The sequence below is a fragment of the Babylonia areolata genome, chromosome 10, assembly GCF_041734735.1.
Source record: "Babylonia areolata isolate BAREFJ2019XMU chromosome 10, ASM4173473v1, whole genome shotgun sequence".
NCBI lineage: Eukaryota > Metazoa > Mollusca > Gastropoda > Neogastropoda > Buccinidae > Babylonia > Babylonia areolata.
In genome coordinates, this window is record NC_134885.1 from 2666674 (window position 1) to 2684913 (window position 18240).

At 40.0% G+C, this 18240-nt stretch overlaps 1 protein-coding gene and 1 long non-coding RNA gene across 3 annotated transcripts in view; both read left to right on the plus strand.

Annotated features, from left to right (window-relative positions):
* Positions 1-10880, plus strand: part of LOC143286713 (zinc finger CCCH domain-containing protein 14-like) — a 13444-nt gene extending 2564 nt beyond the window's left edge. The window contains exons 2-3 of one of the 2 annotated variants that reach the window (XM_076594402.1): positions 734-961; positions 3461-10880. In XM_076594402.1, coding sequence (XP_076450517.1) covers positions 734-961; positions 3461-4883 — 1651 coding nt within the window. In that variant the 3' untranslated portion in view covers positions 4884-10880. The remainder of the gene's footprint in view (positions 1-733; positions 962-3460) is intronic. The other variant, XM_076594403.1, reaches the window with a different exon arrangement.
* Positions 10881-13957: 3077 nt separating this feature from the next.
* On the plus strand, positions 13958-16796 carry LOC143286397 (uncharacterized). The gene is made up of 2 exons (XR_013055817.1): positions 13958-14531; positions 16067-16796. It is a non-coding gene; the product is annotated as an uncharacterized LOC143286397 (long non-coding RNA).
* The last annotated feature ends 1444 nt before the right edge of the window (positions 16797-18240 follow it).

An 18240-nucleotide genomic window follows, 5' to 3' on the forward strand; every position in this document is an offset into this window, starting at 1 on the left:
GTTCTGAAACTGATGAGACATACCACATCATCATGTTCTGAGCTTTTGGCAGTAAAATCCATGTTGCTTGTTGAAGTTCTGTTACTTGTAAAGTTGTATGGTGATGGCTTACCCCTTACCGCTTTGTCATTGCTTTTTCACACAAGAATGAACTAGTGTGCATGTTACACTATTTATTTTACCGGTATTTATTGTATTCTCTTTGAAATGAGACAATTTAAACAAATCAAAGGGTAGATTTAGAGAGCTGAGTGATTCCTGCTTTTAGAAATTTAACAAATTGTGAAAAGTTCATGGAAATGATGTTATTCCATTGTTGAAACTGAAAGCATCCGGTTGTGTCATACCAATTTTAAAGAGCGTGCGCACAATAGACCAGGGTTCCATGTGCTGCATGCACTTGGCGAGCTTAAACTAAAGAAGCCCACGGCAACAAAAGGGTTGTCCCTGGCAAAATTTTGTAGAAAAATACACTTTGATAGGAAAAGAAATAAAATTGCAGGCAGGATAAGGAGAAATAAGGTGGTATTCTCAGTGCAGCGACATGCTTTCCCTGGGGAGAGCAGCCCGATTTTAACACAGAGAAATCTGCTGTGACAAAAGATTAAGACAATATAATAAATATGATGAAATACAATACAATAATCTTTTACTGTTTTAACCCTAACGCAGTGTACACAGTATGTCTACTGAGTGATAAACAGAGGGATGAAAGTTTGGACTGTTGCTTTAGGTCCCTGCTGCTGAAGGCCATGACGGAAGCAGAGAGGTCTGTGGAGAACCAGCGACGGGTGGCCATCACTCCCATCAGGCCCTTCATGAGGAGCGAGGGGCGCGACAGGGATCGGGACCATGACCGGCGAACCCATTCGTCCTCCTCAAGCTCCCGGGAGTCCAGGCGCCACAGTCCCACCTCGCGCATTGCCCAGACCAGCCTGCGTCAGGCTATATCCCAGCCCAGGTACCTTAGTGCTATTATTGACACATGTTCATATATATATATATGTTTGTATTGTATAGCTTCTATCTTCCATCGGAGATCAAACTCTAAGCCAGTAAACGCTTTACAGAATGGAATCATTTGCACAACCGGTTGTCTACCTGGGTACAGTAGTCTCAGAGCTGCCTTTGGATGCTCATCATTTTGTCTTCTGTGTCATTTGGTTTGGCTTCAGTCACACGCACGTACGCGCGCACACACACACACACACACAAATATGTTATAATACTAGAGTATTATCATTTGTATTATACTACCCAGTATATGAACAGGGGGATTGATATGAGCACGAGAAATGGCGATATTCAAGGTGTTTCGTATGGTTCCCAGCATGTTTTTGTTGTTTTGTTTTGTTTTCAGTACACCCCAGCCCCTCCCTACTTCGAATCCCTCACCCATCTTTCACACCTACTGTATGGGTTTCTATTTGTACTGAAATGAATGGATATATATGTATGTGTCCAAATCTCCTTGAACTTGAAGTGATGAGAAAATGAACCAATGAGAAGAATTATATGAGAATGAACTTCTCTTCAGAATTTTGCCAGTCACAGCTGTGGGTTCTTTTACATGCACAAAGCGTGTGCTACACTTGGGACCTCAGCTTATTGTCCAATATGAATGACTTGCCTTCAGACCACCACTCAAGGTTCAGCAAGTGGAGAGAAATTTCTGGCCAATGTGTGATATGGTCCCATGCCCCAAAAAAATTTCCTCTTCAGCGGTTAAAAGTCAGGTGCCTGTCTTCTCAGTTTGACTTAGTCACTTACTCGTTTCTTCATTACATGGAGTAGACGTCCAAGTCTGAAGTGGAAATAATAATGTTCCTGATCAGGAAACAAATGTCCACTGTTTCCAGTCCATCACACAGAAAAAGTTTTTAATCCCCTTGCACATCCCTTGGGTGGTGGTCTGGATGCTGGCTTTCTTGGATGAGACCAACTGAGGTCCCATGTACAGCAGGCAGTTGATACACATGGGGGAAAAAAGCCAGTGCTGCTCAACAAAAAGGCTGTCCATGGCAAAATTCTGTTAAAAAACAAAACAAAACAAAAAAACCCTCCATCAAAAACAAGTACTTCATTAGTACTGGTGGAACAAAATGACAATACACTTGCAGATACAGAAGAAAAGGGGGCATGAGGCAGGGAGGTGACGGGGGAGGGCTGTGGCGATGTGTTCACTCCCAGAGTGAGCAGGCTAATTTTTCCTCACGCAAAAATGGTACTTCTTCATCTTCTTCCTCCTTCTTTGTCGTGGGCTGCAACTCCCACGTTCACTCGTACACGTACACGAGTGCGCTTTTACGTGTATGACAGTTTTTACTCTGCCATGTAGGCCGCTATGCTCCATGCAGGGATGCGCATGCTGGGTATGTATTTGTTTCCATAACCCACCAAACACTGACATGGATTACAGGATCTGAGACGTGCGTATTTGATCTTCTGCTTGTGTGTACACACGAATGGTGCTCAGGCACAAGCAGGTCTGCACATTATGTTGACCTGGGAGATTAGAGAAATCTCCACCCTTTACCCACCAGGCACCGTTACCAGGATTCAAACTCGTGACCCTCAGATTGAAAGTCCAGTGCTTTAACCACTTGGTTATTGCGCCCGTCAAAAACAGAAGAAAAGAAATGATGCAGTACTGGTAACAGTGTCATTTGTAAAGAGCAGACTGTACCAAACACAGAGATATAAGGCTGGTGTGGATGTGTGTTGTTGGGGGCTCAGAGCGAACGGCACTGGAGTAGTCACAGTGCCTCTAAAAATAATTTAAATTAATTGAAATATGCAGAGCTATGACGCGCCAGGTGTACTCTTTCTCTCTTCCCTTTTGAGCCCCCCTCTGTGTAACTCTTTTCCATCCTCCCACAAAACCCTTCATCGTTAATGTTAGGAAAATGAAAGTCAGTCACTCATTCTCTCTCTCTCTCTCTCTCTCTCACACACACACACACACACACACACACACACAGCTGTCAACAAACAGCAAGAAATGTTTGTGTTTTATTAGCTGTTTTTATATATATAATTGAAAAAATGTAGAAATGTTGAACATTTCTTGCTGTTTGTTGATAGTTGTCTGCGTGTGCATATACATATATACATTTTAATTCCCTACTCTATGTATGTAAAATTTCCTTTGATTTTATTTATAATAGAATCTTATTTCCCCCTAAGACCCCAATCTTCCATTATGTTGACCATACCAGCTTACCAAGCTAAGGTATGGATGTGTAATGGAGGTGTTTGTCAGTGAAGTTTTAGAAGAATGAAATTTTCATATCATTATAACAAAATTCTGAGGTGTTTTGGGGTGTCATTAGTTCAACGCAAATTTCCCCTAGTCCAAATCAGCCTGAAATGGCTGTATGTCTATATTTGCATGTAAAAAAAAAAAAAATCTATATTCCTTGTAATATATATCATTGAAGTTGTTTTTTTGTCTGTTCAGCAGAAGTAGCCGTCATTCCCCACCGGTGTATATCCCGACACGAAAAGTGCAGCCAGCGCCCCGCATGGAGACCGGCGACAAGGTGGGCATCGTGTCCAAGTCCCGACGCCAGGAGGCGCATGAGCGGGCCTGGCTGGACAGGGAGCAGGAAGCGGTGGCGCCACCTAGGAAGTGCATCAAGCCGGAGAAGACGGCCCCCATCGTGAACTTTGTCATTGAAACGGAGTACGACTCGGGGGAGGGTGTTCCTCGCCAGCGGACTCCACCAGAGGATCGCAAGGTGAAGAAGGAGCCCCTGTCCCCAAAAAAGAAGCTGCAGTACTCTGCCGCCACACCCGACCCTTCTGCAAGATCTCCCGGGAAAGCTGTGGTGGACTCTGAGATAGACAGCCGGGTGGTGGAGTGTGAACCTGAGGTGGTGGGCAGCCCAGTAGCGAGGTCCATGTCGGAGTCAGGCAGCCAGGGGGTGCCTGCCCTTCTGGAGGACATGGACCAGGAGGAGTTCCTCCTGGACCAGGACGTGCTGGAGCTGACGGAGTCATCCACAGGGCTGCTGGAGGAAGACTACCGCCAGGCCCTGATCAAGGAGAAGCCCAAGGATCGCACACGCTTCGTTGTCACACTGGACGGTGTTGACACTGATCAGTACAACGCTGGCGCCATGGAGACGGCTGTGGAAGAGTTTGTGGCGGAGGAGATGGAAGTGGACAAACTCCAGCCGGTGAAAACCAGCCTGCCACCACCGCCACCGGTTCCTGTTCTGGCACAGTCTCAGTTCGCCCCCCTGTTGTCCAAAGAGCCTGCGCCGGTGCTGATCTCCCCGCCCAAAATACAGCCGCTGAACATCAGCCTGAAGGACTCAGATGAAGAAGGAGACGCCATGGAGGTGGAGATGACTCCCCTGAAGAAAGCTAAGATGATGGAACGCTGTAAATTCTGGCCAGCCTGCGTCAACGGGTCGGCCTGCGACTACCACCACCCCACCACGCACTGCAAGACCTTCCCCAACTGCCGCTTCGGGGACAAGTGTCTCTACATCCACCCCAACTGCCGCTTCGACTCCAAGTGCATGCGTGCCGACTGCCCCTTCACCCATTCTGGCGTGCGGTCCATCCCGCCGCCCTACCAGGCTCCCTACGTGAAGCCTGCCTACAGGGCACCTGTGCCGCCCCCTGCCCCCACGGCCCCCTCTCACGGCTCTCCACTGTGCAAGTTCTTCCCCAAGTGCACGAACATGGCCTGCCCCTTCTTCCACCCCAAGCCATGCCGTTTTGGGCTGACCTGCAAGAACAAGGAAAAGGGCTGTCCATTTTACCACCCGGCACTGCCCACCATGGACAAGCTGACCTGGGTAGCTGCCAGCGCCAAGGATCCGTCCCTGCTGGAGGCAGCTGCTCTGAAAGACGCCAAGAAAGTGGATTAGGGATTCCTGTTAGTTTTGTGCGTGTGTGTGTCAGTTTTTCTTTCTCGGAGTCACCTTGGAGTCTCTTTGAGGGAAGGGTGGTGTCTGAAGTATGGTGATGGACATAACTGCACACGGTTACTCCGACTTGTCACTGTATGGGTTTTTAGAATGTCACAGTATAGTGTTGAAACTGTAATCTTGTGCTAAAGTTCTATCAGTTCTGGTATCAGACTATCACTCAAGGTTAGTGTTTCGTTTTGTTTTTTTTTGTTTGCTGTTGATCTGATGATGTTCTTACTGTATCAGCATCAAAACTTGAAACTGAAAGTTATGCTGTGACTCAACAGGAGTTTTTCATGTGACTGGTCAACAAGGCAGACCTTCACTTTTAGAAAAATCAAAGCAAGAGACAATTTTGATTTGATTTTGAGATTGTGAACTGATTCAGATTTTGTCAAAGTGTGAAATTAAGGAGAGAAAATGTGACTGTTGCTTCATCTGACAAGACTGAAAGCTTATGATCAATAGATAGTACATGAACGGAAAGGTAGATACTGCAAGGTAACATGTCTGTTCGAAAAAAAAAAGAAAAAAGAAAAAAAAAAGCCGTTTTAATTGTTTTCATTTTATCCATCATCTCCATGGTCTCTTTGTATCACTCACCCACAATACTCATCCAGCCACACCCACCATCCCATGCTGAAGGCAAGGTGTGTAACTGTAAGTTAATCGCCATGAGCTCAGGGTCTTATCTGGCAGAGCTGAACAAGCACACCACACTTTTTGTATACAGTCTCCCAGCCCTGAGACATTTTCATTCATACAGAGATTTCATTCTCTGTCACTTGACTCCTGTTTTGTGAATAGATTGTAGACAGTGGCTGATTCTGCATGATCAACAGCACTATTAGGCAGAGCCAGGATAGCAACAGGATGCAGTAGGCAGCATAAAATGAGTTGAATACTGAGCTGATCTGGTGAAAGTAACTTTTGTGAGTATCAGATTTTTATTAGCTGTCTAAGTCTTGACACAGTCTCAGAACCTGGTCATATATTATGAAGACAGAGTAACATTGTTTCAACTGGAAAAGAGGGCACATTGGTTACTTTGCTCCATTGCTGCTTGGACTGTGTTTTTAGTGTAAGCGTACCTCTGAGTCATCAGTTGGAGGCTTAGTCAGCCTGTGTGTCCTAGGAATGTTGAATCAGAACAGGCACTACTGAACATATGAAGTAACGCAGCAGCAGTGCAGGGTCTCCTCTGGTGTGTGGCCTCCTGGCAACCTAACGTAAATAGTAGTTTTCTGTGGACTGCTGACACTGGTACTGTGACAGACGAACACAGGTGTGGTCATGTATGGGGGACTCGGAATGAGTGGGGCAGGTGTAACATTTGCCTCTGAAATGATGCAGGTAATGGGGCAGCAAACAAACAAACAGAAATAAGTATACCTGTGGTTTGAAATTGACACATATCATGCCAGAACTATTTTAATTCCTTCAAAGGGCATTTACAGTATGCGTTTTTATGCTAATGGGCGCTAAAGTCTGAATAGATGTCACATGTATATGAATTAACTTCGCAAGTTGTTTTTATTATCGTTTTTTCACTTTTTTTTTAACTGTCGTTGTTTAGTTTAATTTATTTCAAATCAATACTTTTGTTTTCTTGTTTATTTTTTTCATCAGTATGTAGAATAGAAACTAGAAAGTAGTTTGTACTGAATTCACAGGTTTGCAAACACAGACCAAATGCTTCACTTTATTTTGTACAATTGTATGGTGTAGCTTTATAAGAACCTTACATATGACACGAGGATAACTTTCCATTTACTGGTCATTTTCAGCATTATGCCAGGGAAGAAATTTGCTGTGGGTATGGCCCATCAGCACTTATTTCAACATACCCACCCAGCCGTCCCTTGGGGTCCACCAAACTGTGGGTGTGGATGGTGACAAGAGACTGGAGATTGATACATGAACACATGATCATAGTTCAACAATAGATCGGTGTAGGATGAAGAACGGTTTTTAAAAAAATAACGACAAAACTCTTCATACCTGTATCATGTGTTGGTGTGTGCATTTTGTGTGTTAATCATTATACAAAGCACATTTGTAAAGAATGGCTACTCTTGTTCAAGACAAATTTCACTTTCATAGTTTTGAAGGTCTTTTACTTTGGGTGTTTAACATTAATTTCACAATTATGTTATTTAAACTGTCTGTTTTTGAAGCAGAGTTTTTACCTTATTTGTTACACTTTTCTCATTCCGTTGCTTTCATACATTTGTCACAGTAAACAGGCAGTTGTTCATAGAACACACACACATGTGTATACATCTCTGAGAGTGTGCATACATTATGCATGAATTTATTATGTATATAGTTTCTACTACTTTTTTGGTTTTGACATCTGTGATGTAAATGCATTGAATTGATCTGTATTGTGTATATATAATAAAGAATTATGTCCAAGCAGTCTACTTGTTGTATAATTATAAATGTTAGTTAGTACTGTTGGTATTACTGTCTCAAAAACTTGCCTGGCGTTGAGGCCAACAGTGAAAATGAGCAGAAATATTGACAGTGTGGCAGTATTCATGTTGATTGTTATGCAAAGCAAAAGACCACCACACTATGTAATACCATACTTCACATCAGAAACTGATGAAAACTTGAGTCTGATACAGTGATAGGTGACATAGGAAAACCTCATCATTTATTTGTTGCATGCATGTTCATTTTGGTTACTGGGTAATTGTTGCCACAAATTTTTCATTAAATTATTGGCGGGGTTTTTTTGGTTTTTTTCTTCTTTAGGAAATCATTGAAGTTCAAGCAATTGTTTTTTGAAATTTCAGTCACCAGCAAAAACGCAAATAAAAAAAAAAATCTGTTTGAAAATTTCTTTCTTGGGATGACTGACGCTGCATATGGTATTGAGTATGGATTTTTAGTTTTGGTTTTGTTTTTAACAAAGGCGTTGTGGCTGTTGGATGAATGATAATTTTTCAAAGTGCGTAGCTCAGGTTTTCTTTCGAGCTCCATGGTTTTCCAGCTCTCTCGTGGCAACGGCAGTGTCAGCAAATGGTGACACGTGTTATGGTTTCATGGATTTCTTCTTTGTCTAACCTTTAGCAGACCCTTCTTCTCACCCCACAGTCACAGACATGTATTCTGTATTCATGCACACTTGTACACACCCACACCCACATATGCACACACACACACTCACACACACACACACACACACACACACACACACACACACTCAAACACACTCAAACACACTCACTCTCATCGTCTAATATCACTGATACTAGTGATAGTGAAAAGACGCTAAACTAACAAACGAATGAACTCACACACACACACACACACACACGCACACATGCACACACACACACGCGCACACACACACACAAGGCCAAACTGGAAAGAAAACTGATTCATAGGAGGACAACATCACCAGGAAATCAGCAAGGTATCTCTACCACAGTGCCTTTGAACGAGTTCTCTGTCATCTTTCTTCCACAATCAAATAGTCTTTGAAAGTCCTTTATTTAGTTCTATTAATATCATTGATATCATTACTTCATTCATCCTTGAAAAAAAGTCTGTAGCATTTTCTTTTTTTTTTAAATCAAAATTATGTGAGATCGATTCAGCTCGTCAAGTTATTAATGTAGCATGCATCTGTCGTTGGTTTTCTCAAGACCTTGCAATGCACCAGATTTATGTTTATTTTTGTTCTGAAGTATCACTGTAATTGGTAGATCTATCTGTTTTATTTAATACTTGCTCAATAACACTCAGAGCTGTATCTTTGAGAGAAAAGAGAAAAATCAGAAATGCTCAAACTAAACTGAAAATGGGGGAAAGTTACACAGATATCCACAAATTTTGAAATCTAATTTTTTTTCTTTGCTTGGAAATTTAAGCTTTGCTTTGGTGGCTGCTAATACAGTGCTATATTTTGATATTTAGCAGTACAGTGTGTATGTTTGCCATGAGTTTGATAGATAGGATATAATGACAGAACTGTATGCACTTAAAATTAAATGAAACTAAAACTGGGACCACCACTTATCTATCCATGTTTCTATAGACTTAAGAAGAAAAGAAAAAAAAAGAGAGTTGAGAATGGAGATCAAAAGGAAACAAATGACATAGCACTAATCTCTTTTGGACTGCAGTGAATGAATGATACATGGAATGATTAGTTATCAAAACTTTCTTTGATTGCTAGGGCTGATCTCTATCTATCACACAGAATTCCCACTTGTGATGATACATGTGAGAAGGAGCATGATAATCAAGTTACATTTGTGAGTGAAGTCAGAGGCATGCACTGGAGTGGTGTATATGTATATAATCTTGGCTAAAATACTGCATAAATGTATATATGTATATATACAGGGGTTTGTACAAACAAATTACACAGTCGCCCTGAGTTGTGTGCGTTGATTTCCTGGCTATTGTGTGGGGAATGGAATATGGTTGGTTGCTCACGGAGTTACGAATCATTTTATGGACGAGTATCTCAGTTCAGTTCAGTTTGTGTTGATTTGTGTATAACTTGAGGCAAGCAGCTGTGTTTATTTCTATCATCGGTGATGTAAAATTTTGCATCTTTTGCTGTCATTGGTGATGTAATTGCATCTGACCTTCTTTTGCCATCATTGGTGATGTCATTGCATCTGACCTTCTTTTGCTGTCTTTGGTGATGTCATTGCATCTGACCTTCTTTTGCCATCATTGGTGATGTAATTACATCTGACCTTCTTTTGCCATCATTGGTGATGTAATTACATCTGACCTTCTTTTGCCATCATTGGTGATGTCATTGCATCTGACCTTCTTTTGCCATCATTGGTGATGTCATTGCATCTGACCTTCTGCTGTCAGTGATGATGTTATTGCATCTTTTCTTCTTTTGCTGTCATTGGTGAAGTTATTGCAGCTTACCCTCTCCTGCTGTCATTGGACATGTTATTTATCTGCTTCCACTGTAACTGAATTCGTCACGCCCGCCCGCATTGCGTACTCCCCAACCTGTAAAAGGAGACATTGTAAAACGCTGTCTGTGCTTCATCAGACTGATAGTACTCCCCTTGGGGATGCCGGGGGCTCTTTCGTTGTAAATAGTATCCCCACCTTCTGGAATTTCCATCTGGGAAATTTATTATTTTCAGTTGCTCTCTTTGTTGCTGCCTTTTTTCCCTTTCTGTTGTCTCTTCATTTCTTATGAAAGCCTTCAGTATTTTTTGCATTTTTCTGGACATGATAATTATATATCCAAGCAGAGCAAACCAATAGGCCTAGTTTGCATCAGTTTGACATGGTACAGTATATGACACCAAACATGGAGTATAATACAAACTCCTCCTATTTTTACTTTGTGGATGTATGAGTTGCCCGATGGCATTTTTGGGGTATGTTATTTTATGATTTTTGTTTTTGTTTTATATATATGTGTATATATATATATACATATGTTTGTGTTCAGGTGACATTTTTTCATCCTCAGGTGAAAAATTGGGGGAATAATCAATGTGGTAGGTCTGTCCTAGGTTTGTAAAGGCTAATGGTAAAGTCTTAGGTTTAAATGTATAAACATGACTGCACTTGTGCCTATGCCCCCCCCCCCCCCCCCCCCCCTCCCCTCCCTCCCCTCCAACCCCCATCCTTTTTTTTCTTCTTTCTCTTCAACAACACCAGGATCATATTGACAGTATTTTTTAGACCTGATATGGCCCAGTGTCACTGGCTGGGCTGTATGAAATATTGATAAATAAATAGATAAATGAACACACTGATAAATGATTCCCTGCAGCAAGAAGTGATTGAAGACTCAAGAGCACACTTCGATTTCATTGTTATTCATGCTCCCTCATCTCGTTGCATACATCACTGTTCATATTATGTACATTTGGATGGACACGTTTGTTCACTGGTTTATGTTTGAGAGAATGTTAAAGTGGAATTACAGTAACTAAGATATAAAATTTGGTGGTGATGCTCATTTGTGTTGGGTCCTGTTTGGTTTGCATAACATCATGTTGTTTGATGTGTGTGTGTCTGTGTGTATGTGTGTGTGTGCATGCACTGCCAAAGTGTGATTGGTTATACTTGTTAGACTTCAATGCATTGTGCTGGACTATTAATATATTGTACATGTATTCTCTCTCTGTCTCTCTCTCTGTCTGTCTATCTCTCTCTCATTCCAGTTCATTTGCAAATTCTCTCTCATACATATATATTCTCATATAGATGTACACAAATGCATTTGTGCATATTGTACATGCAACCCCACTCACAGGATATGTAGAAATGCCAGAACACACAGACGTATGTACAAATGCCGGAACACACAGACACATGTACAATTTTGAAAGTTTTGCGGTGGAGTGAGGGTAAATAGAGTGCAGTAGTGATGCATCTTTGTATTTCTCACAGGTTTTTTTTGTTGTTGATGTGACATACATAAAGTAGTGTGTATGAAATCTTTTAGGATAATGTTATTGAAAATTTACACTTCTCTCTCAGTTCTGTCCCATCATCGTTGGCACTTATTACACACGCACACACATGCACACACACTCACACACACACACACACACACACAAACATAGAGACACTCACACATTATGCATCTTTATAAAGAGTGAAATCATTGATATTCTTCTTCTTCGTTCGCCTCCCATTAGATGAGCAGTCCGGTGTCCTCGATGAAGGCTGCCGTCCGTCGCAGCTCCTCCAGGGTGCCGTACAGCTTGGCTTCCACTGCTGTCGGTGTTGGCCAGTACTTCCTCCTGGATGCTGCATGCGTCGTACAGTCTTGAAGGATGTGGTCGGTTGTCACTGGTCCCTCAACACAAGGGCACTCTCCACTGTGTCCAGTGCCAAATTTTGTGTGATCAGTGATATAAGAGGTCAGGAACAGAAGCAACCACTGAATGGTCAAAGAATGGACTTTTAATCTGAGGGCTTGACCCATGTGTCAGTGTCAGCTGAATTAAGGATGGTGATTTTTTTCAGTCTCACAAATCAACTTAGTTTGATTACCTTCATGCAACAGATCAACATGCATGTATATATATATATATATATATTTTTTTTTTTTTTTTTTTTTTTTTTTTAAAGAAGAGAAAAGGTCCCATGTCAGTGATGAGTGGGTTAAGGAACCATAAACATACCCAGCAAGCACACCCTTGGAATGGCTGACCATATGGGGGGTGGGGTGGGGGAATGGTCAAACACAAAAAAAGCCCACTTACAGGTTTGAGTGTGCTCAGGAAGTGCAGCCCATGAACACAGAAAAAAACAACAACGACCCAAAACCCCAACCAACAACCAAATTCAAAGGAGGGAAAAGTATCACCATGAAACAAAGAAGAAAAAAAGGCAAGAATACAGGCTGAAAACTGGCAAACGGATTGAAATTTAAAAAAAAGTCTGGCTTTATAAACTTGACTGAATATTAAAACAATTTATGAACATGACTGACCATGTAAAATGACATGGTTCATTACTTTTGTTAATCTAAGCAGAAGTACATCTGACAAGTCTCAGAAAGGAAAGGAAAGTCCAGTGTTATCACTCCGGCATAACAAACAGCCCTCTCCATTAGGGATGTGTTGAACATGTGCAAAACACAAACAAAAAACATACAAATGAATAAACTGAAGCTGAGTAAGTGAAAGTGTGTAAATAAAATTACGTGTAATTATAATCACACACACACAAACAAACACACACACACACACACACAGAGTATTCCCATCCCCCCATTTCCACCACACGAACTGATCCATCTCCCCCCCCCCCTACTCACCCCCCCCCTTCACACCCTCACCCCCTCCTTCATTGCCCAAGCTCCCTTCCCGTTATTACCATCAACTTGAAAAAGAGCAAATTATTAAGATTCACTCCAGAATCAGGCTCTTACATTAGTTTAAGGTGCAGTCACACACATGAACATTCCCTACCACCTACCTACTCACAGCACATAGTTACGTCCACACACACAAGTATTCATTGCAGTTCTTTAAAAAAAAAAAAAACCCACCCCACAACAACCACCCCCGCCCCCAAAACATGATAAATGATTGTGGAATACATAAATCTACAATTTCAATACATAAATGAATAAAGAAATATGCATGATAAATAAATAAATGATATATATTTAAAATGAATAAGTTCATCAACCAGGAGATAAATGAATGACTGATCACAGAGCAACCAGTAAAATGAATTATTGTAATGGTCACACAATCACACAACTTCAGCTGCTGTCATCACAGGAGATGGTAACAGACCAACACACCCCCATACATCTTTTTGGGAGGGTCAGTGATCGGAAGGTTGTTCGCAGACTGTTGTTTTTGTTTTTGTTTTGCTTTTTCCTGTGAGTGTGAAATATATGTACACTTGTTTTAGGTTGCGAGTATCTTTGATCATTCCAGCATTCTTTTGTAAAATCATGAAAATCAATAATAGATGAGAGTTAATGGTAATGTTTTTGTGTGTGTGGTTTTTTGTTTTTATTTTTATTTTTAATGATTATTACAGTGCCCACTAACAAACCCCCTCCACCTTAAAAAAAAAAAAAAAAAAAAAAATATATATATATATATATATATATAATATCGTCATCATGTGTGTGTGTATGCATACAAAATAAACATGCAACAGTGCAATGTTTTGTTATTGTTTTTTTTCCTTTGCTCATCTCATTTTATTCCCTGTCACTTTCACATGAAGAAAGTACTTGCAGATGTGGATAATTTTTAAAAACAAAATGTTGATTACCAAAATATTAATAAATGAATAAGTATGTAAAAAAGGGAAAGTAAAATAAACAAAATTAACCAAGAAAATTATAAATAAAGGATAAATAAATAAATGAACATAATACATGGTGAATAGATAAATAAATAGATGAATAACAAATAAATGAATTGTAACTAAATAGATGAATAAAATGATAAATGGAATGTTTTGCAACTAAATGTAATGTTCTCCCCTGCACTGACAGGTCATTCATGATTATCTGCTCTTCGATCTTGAAGCAGACGACAAAATCGTTTGGCGGGGACAACGAATTGCTTTCAATTCCCTTTATTTAAGTATGTGTCTTGAATTGGGCCTGACACGTTTGACCTTTCTGTTTTCTTTGTTCGTGATTTGAAGGCTGGCCGAAATACATGATAAAAATCTTGTCACATCCTCGCTACTTTCACTGTCGACGTGGACTTTTCATTTCATCATACTGTGACATGGCATATTAACCAATGAAGTCTGTTGTAAGGAAGAAATCAGCCAATCACGATTTGTCTAACAGCGAAACTCGGCATAGAAGCGGGGTCATTCTGCGTTGATCAGACGGCAACACAAGTGTGGCACAACTTCACATCACAAAAAAATGTCTGGGGACGAGAAGTACATGGATGAATTCGATAAATACAACATCGAACAGGACAAATATGAAAGCCATGGACACAGTGGCAAAGGCCGTACGAAGAAGGAGGCCGAACAACATCATCATGAAGATCCAAGCGGTCACACAAGAAAAACCGTTCAGAAACTAGTCAACAACGCGAACGCTTCCAAAGAACAGAAACCTGGACCAACAACCAAAAAATGATTTTCACTGAGGTAATTTCCCTGTAAGCTCGTGACGTCCGTATGGATTCTCATTGAGTCCTGCATGTGAAAGTTGTTGGGTTTTTTGTTGTTTTTTTGTTTTGTGTGTGTGTGATAGTGTTGTTGTTTTGTTGTAAATAGTTGGTTTGTGAGTAAAGTAACAGTGTTAATGCTTCCACATTAGGTATAGCTTATAACTGTCACCTAAATAGAACAGTAGAAGTAGACAGGAGACTAAAAATTCTCACCATTTTGGAACCAGCAGAATATTTACACAGACCAATGCAAATGGCATTGCACTTGTGTAGTGTATTTCCAAGTAAAAACAAACAAACAAAAAGCAACAGATATAATGATGTTTCCAAATTTGTTGCAAGCATAGGTATGTAATGACATGTACATGAGTGGTGATCAACGTTCTCAAACCAGTTACCCAGAGTCATATATTGCTAAAACAGTATCCAGTGTTTTGCTGGACTAGATAACAAACTGCACCAGCACTACCACTGGAGTGGGGACCACTGCATACTTAGATTTGGCCATACATGTTTCATAAGAGTTAAAAGACCTGTTGGAAAACCTGCATTACCCAGTCACTGTTCAGAATCAAAATGAAGCATTTCTGGGTGTTTTCTGTATGTGTGTCAACAGGTGTGTGAAAAAAAGTTTTTCATCTTTTCCGTGCCTGTGTCTGTGTCATACGTTAAGTACCTCCATGTCTGTGTCTGTGTGATACGTTAAGTACCGATATCAGCTATTTAAGTAAAGTGACTGACTGACGCCTGTCTGTTAAGGCCAGACACGGTAGTACAAAAACGTATGAAATAAACTTGAAGTTTATGGCTTTCTGTGACATGGTATGCAAAGATATTGGACTAAACATGTCTAAAAAGGTCATTTTGTACAAATTGTTGTGGCGGTTTCCATGGAAACGAATCCAAAATGGCCGACAAACAAAAAATTAAAAGCTTATAACTTCGGTACCTTTATAGATATGCTATTTCTATTTGTTTTATTTAATTTATTTGTATTTGTTCATTATTATAGTGCAGTGGTATTTTGGAATTTGAATAAATACATTTTTGTTGTTGTTGTTGAAATGAGTATAAATTCCTTGACATCATTTTTTTTTCAAATGAGTGTATATTCATTCTTTTACTAGTACTATACAAACCACTGCACTGTAATAAAGATGAATTCCTTAAGAAAGAAAGTACTAAGTTTGAACATGCTATCTTTTAAAGTTTTTGAGCATTAGCATTTTGAAAAATGGTATTACGAGGACAAAAACAAAACTGAGAAAACAGGAAAAGAAAGAGATGTACTTGTACTCACAAGAAATCACACATGTTGATGCTATTTGAAGCTTTATTTAATTGAATATAGTAACCAGGTGAAACAGACTATAAAGATTAGATGTTGAAGAAGCAAATTATGCTTAAAAACAAAAATCACAAAAAATCATGATTTTGGTCAAAATTTCACTACCGTGTCTGGCCTTAATTGTCTTTGCACAGGACTGAAGAGACAAAATGCTTTTGTTTCAGATGTGGACCGACATTGTGTGGACAGGATGGGACAGGAGGACCAAGCAAGCTAAATGGATTATGTGAAAGATAATGATTTGGATAAATATGCAAAATGAACACTTGGAATGTGAATGAACTACAGGGTTCAAATGTGCAACTGCTGAGTCACATGGTCAACATGGCGGCCATTGTGTCACAACAGCTCCATGTGTGCAATCTTACATAGTTTGAAGGATCTATGTTAGTGAACATATATGGTGTGCTGTATTACTTCTACGCAGTGTAATGTTGAAATATCTTTATTTTCAACAAAACTTTATAAAAGTCAATGCCATTTTATTTACATTCTACATATATATTATTTGTTGATCGATTTTTGTGTGTGGTTTCAGGGTTAAAAAAAAAAAAAGTGTTTGGTCATATTAGTGTTATGGGATTAATTCAGCTGCTCCGTGGGATTAATTAAGCTGCTCAGAGTGTAGTTTCAATTTGAGATCAGTCAGGCCACCTTTTTATGAAAATAACAACAACAAAACCCCACAGAAATCTCAGCAATCTTTGATTTTGAAATCTCTTTGCAGTCTTGATTGTGCACAACAAATTTTGAGAGTGTTCAGGAAAAAAAACCCCAAAATGTCTTTTTTTGTTGTTGTTGTTGTTGTTTTTATGAAAGATATATAAATGAAATGCTGTGATTGAGATAAGAGATTTTGTGACCATTATGAAATAAAATATTTGGGGAAATGTGTCCCAGCCTGTTCTTTTACAAATATTTGTACTCTTCTCATTTTAACATTTTTTTGTTTGCTTCATCTGGATAGAGGTCTTCCAGGCCCACCTATTTTGCTCTTATTAAGGGCTGAATTTATGCCCATGTATATGTTGCTCTTCTGTCAAGGGCTGAATGTGGGGTATGAAACTGTAAAAGTGACTGAGCGTCATTCAATTTAATGCACAATTTAATTTCCAAAAGGATGAATAAAGATGTATTGTATTCTAAGGTTGCATACGACTTTTAGTTTTAGGAAGCATAAATCTATGTTCTAATTCTCAAAGTTTTCACTGAAGTGATCAACAAAACATTGCCAGGGTGGTTAATGGTCTGATACAGCAGGCATACTAACAGAGCATATTAATAAATTTTTGGAGAGAAAATCTGGTTGTTGTTTTTTGTATTTGGTATCCCTAACCTGTATGGATAGATCAGACCTCTGAAGGTTTTACAATGCCTGTAGATACAGCCAAGGTTCCTCAAGAGTCTCTCATAGTTCCATAGAATTTATTGAAACTGTAATAGAATAAGAATTTATTTGTCATTAGGTGCTGTCCAGAACATGCACCATCGTTGACTTTACAGCATTGCAGGTCTCTAGATGGGTGATCCTATTAACATCAATAGTTCTCTGAGGAATGCATGCCCTGTCACTGTAACAAGTGTGGATCTGTATGGCGCAGGGTTAGTGGCACAGGAATACCTTCACTGAGGCAAAATTCTACGGGCCACAAGAGAAAATATTTATTTATTTAAGCAGCTTGATAAGGCGATTGATATTTGGTGTCTCCTGCAAAACACATGGATTAAGGGTTATACAAGTCTTTGAAAGTGTTTGATGAAAGGATGTTCTTGAGGTTGTTATCCATCTATGTGGCAAGATCTGCTTGGTTTGAACCCTGTATAAAGGAAGCATTACCATCCATTTCCACCACAAACTGAAGCTGGTTGAGCAGAGGGTTTTCACTTACAAGGATGTGAGTTTGAATCTGTGTGCAAAGCATCCATATGTGTGGCAGGCCCACCAGTGGAGTGCTGGCCTTGTGGCAATGTGTTCTCCTTGGAGGCGAGAGAATTTGGAGTGTGTAGGATTGAATCCCACATTCGCCAAAATTTTCTCCCTTTCCACTAGACCTTGAGAGGTAGGTCTTGACGCTATTCATTTGGATCAGATGATGAACTGATATCCAGTGTGTAGCATGCACTTAGTGCACATAAAAGATCCCACTGCAACAAGAGAGTTGCTTCTGGCAAACTTTTGTAGAAAAATCCACTTGTAGTAAAACAAGTATACACTTTCAGACAGAAAAAAAAGAAAAACAAGGGTATCTTTGCACTGTGGTGTCATGCTCTAGCTTGGGAGAGCAGCCCAAATTTCACATCGAGAAATCTTTTGTGACAAAAATAGAAATACAATACA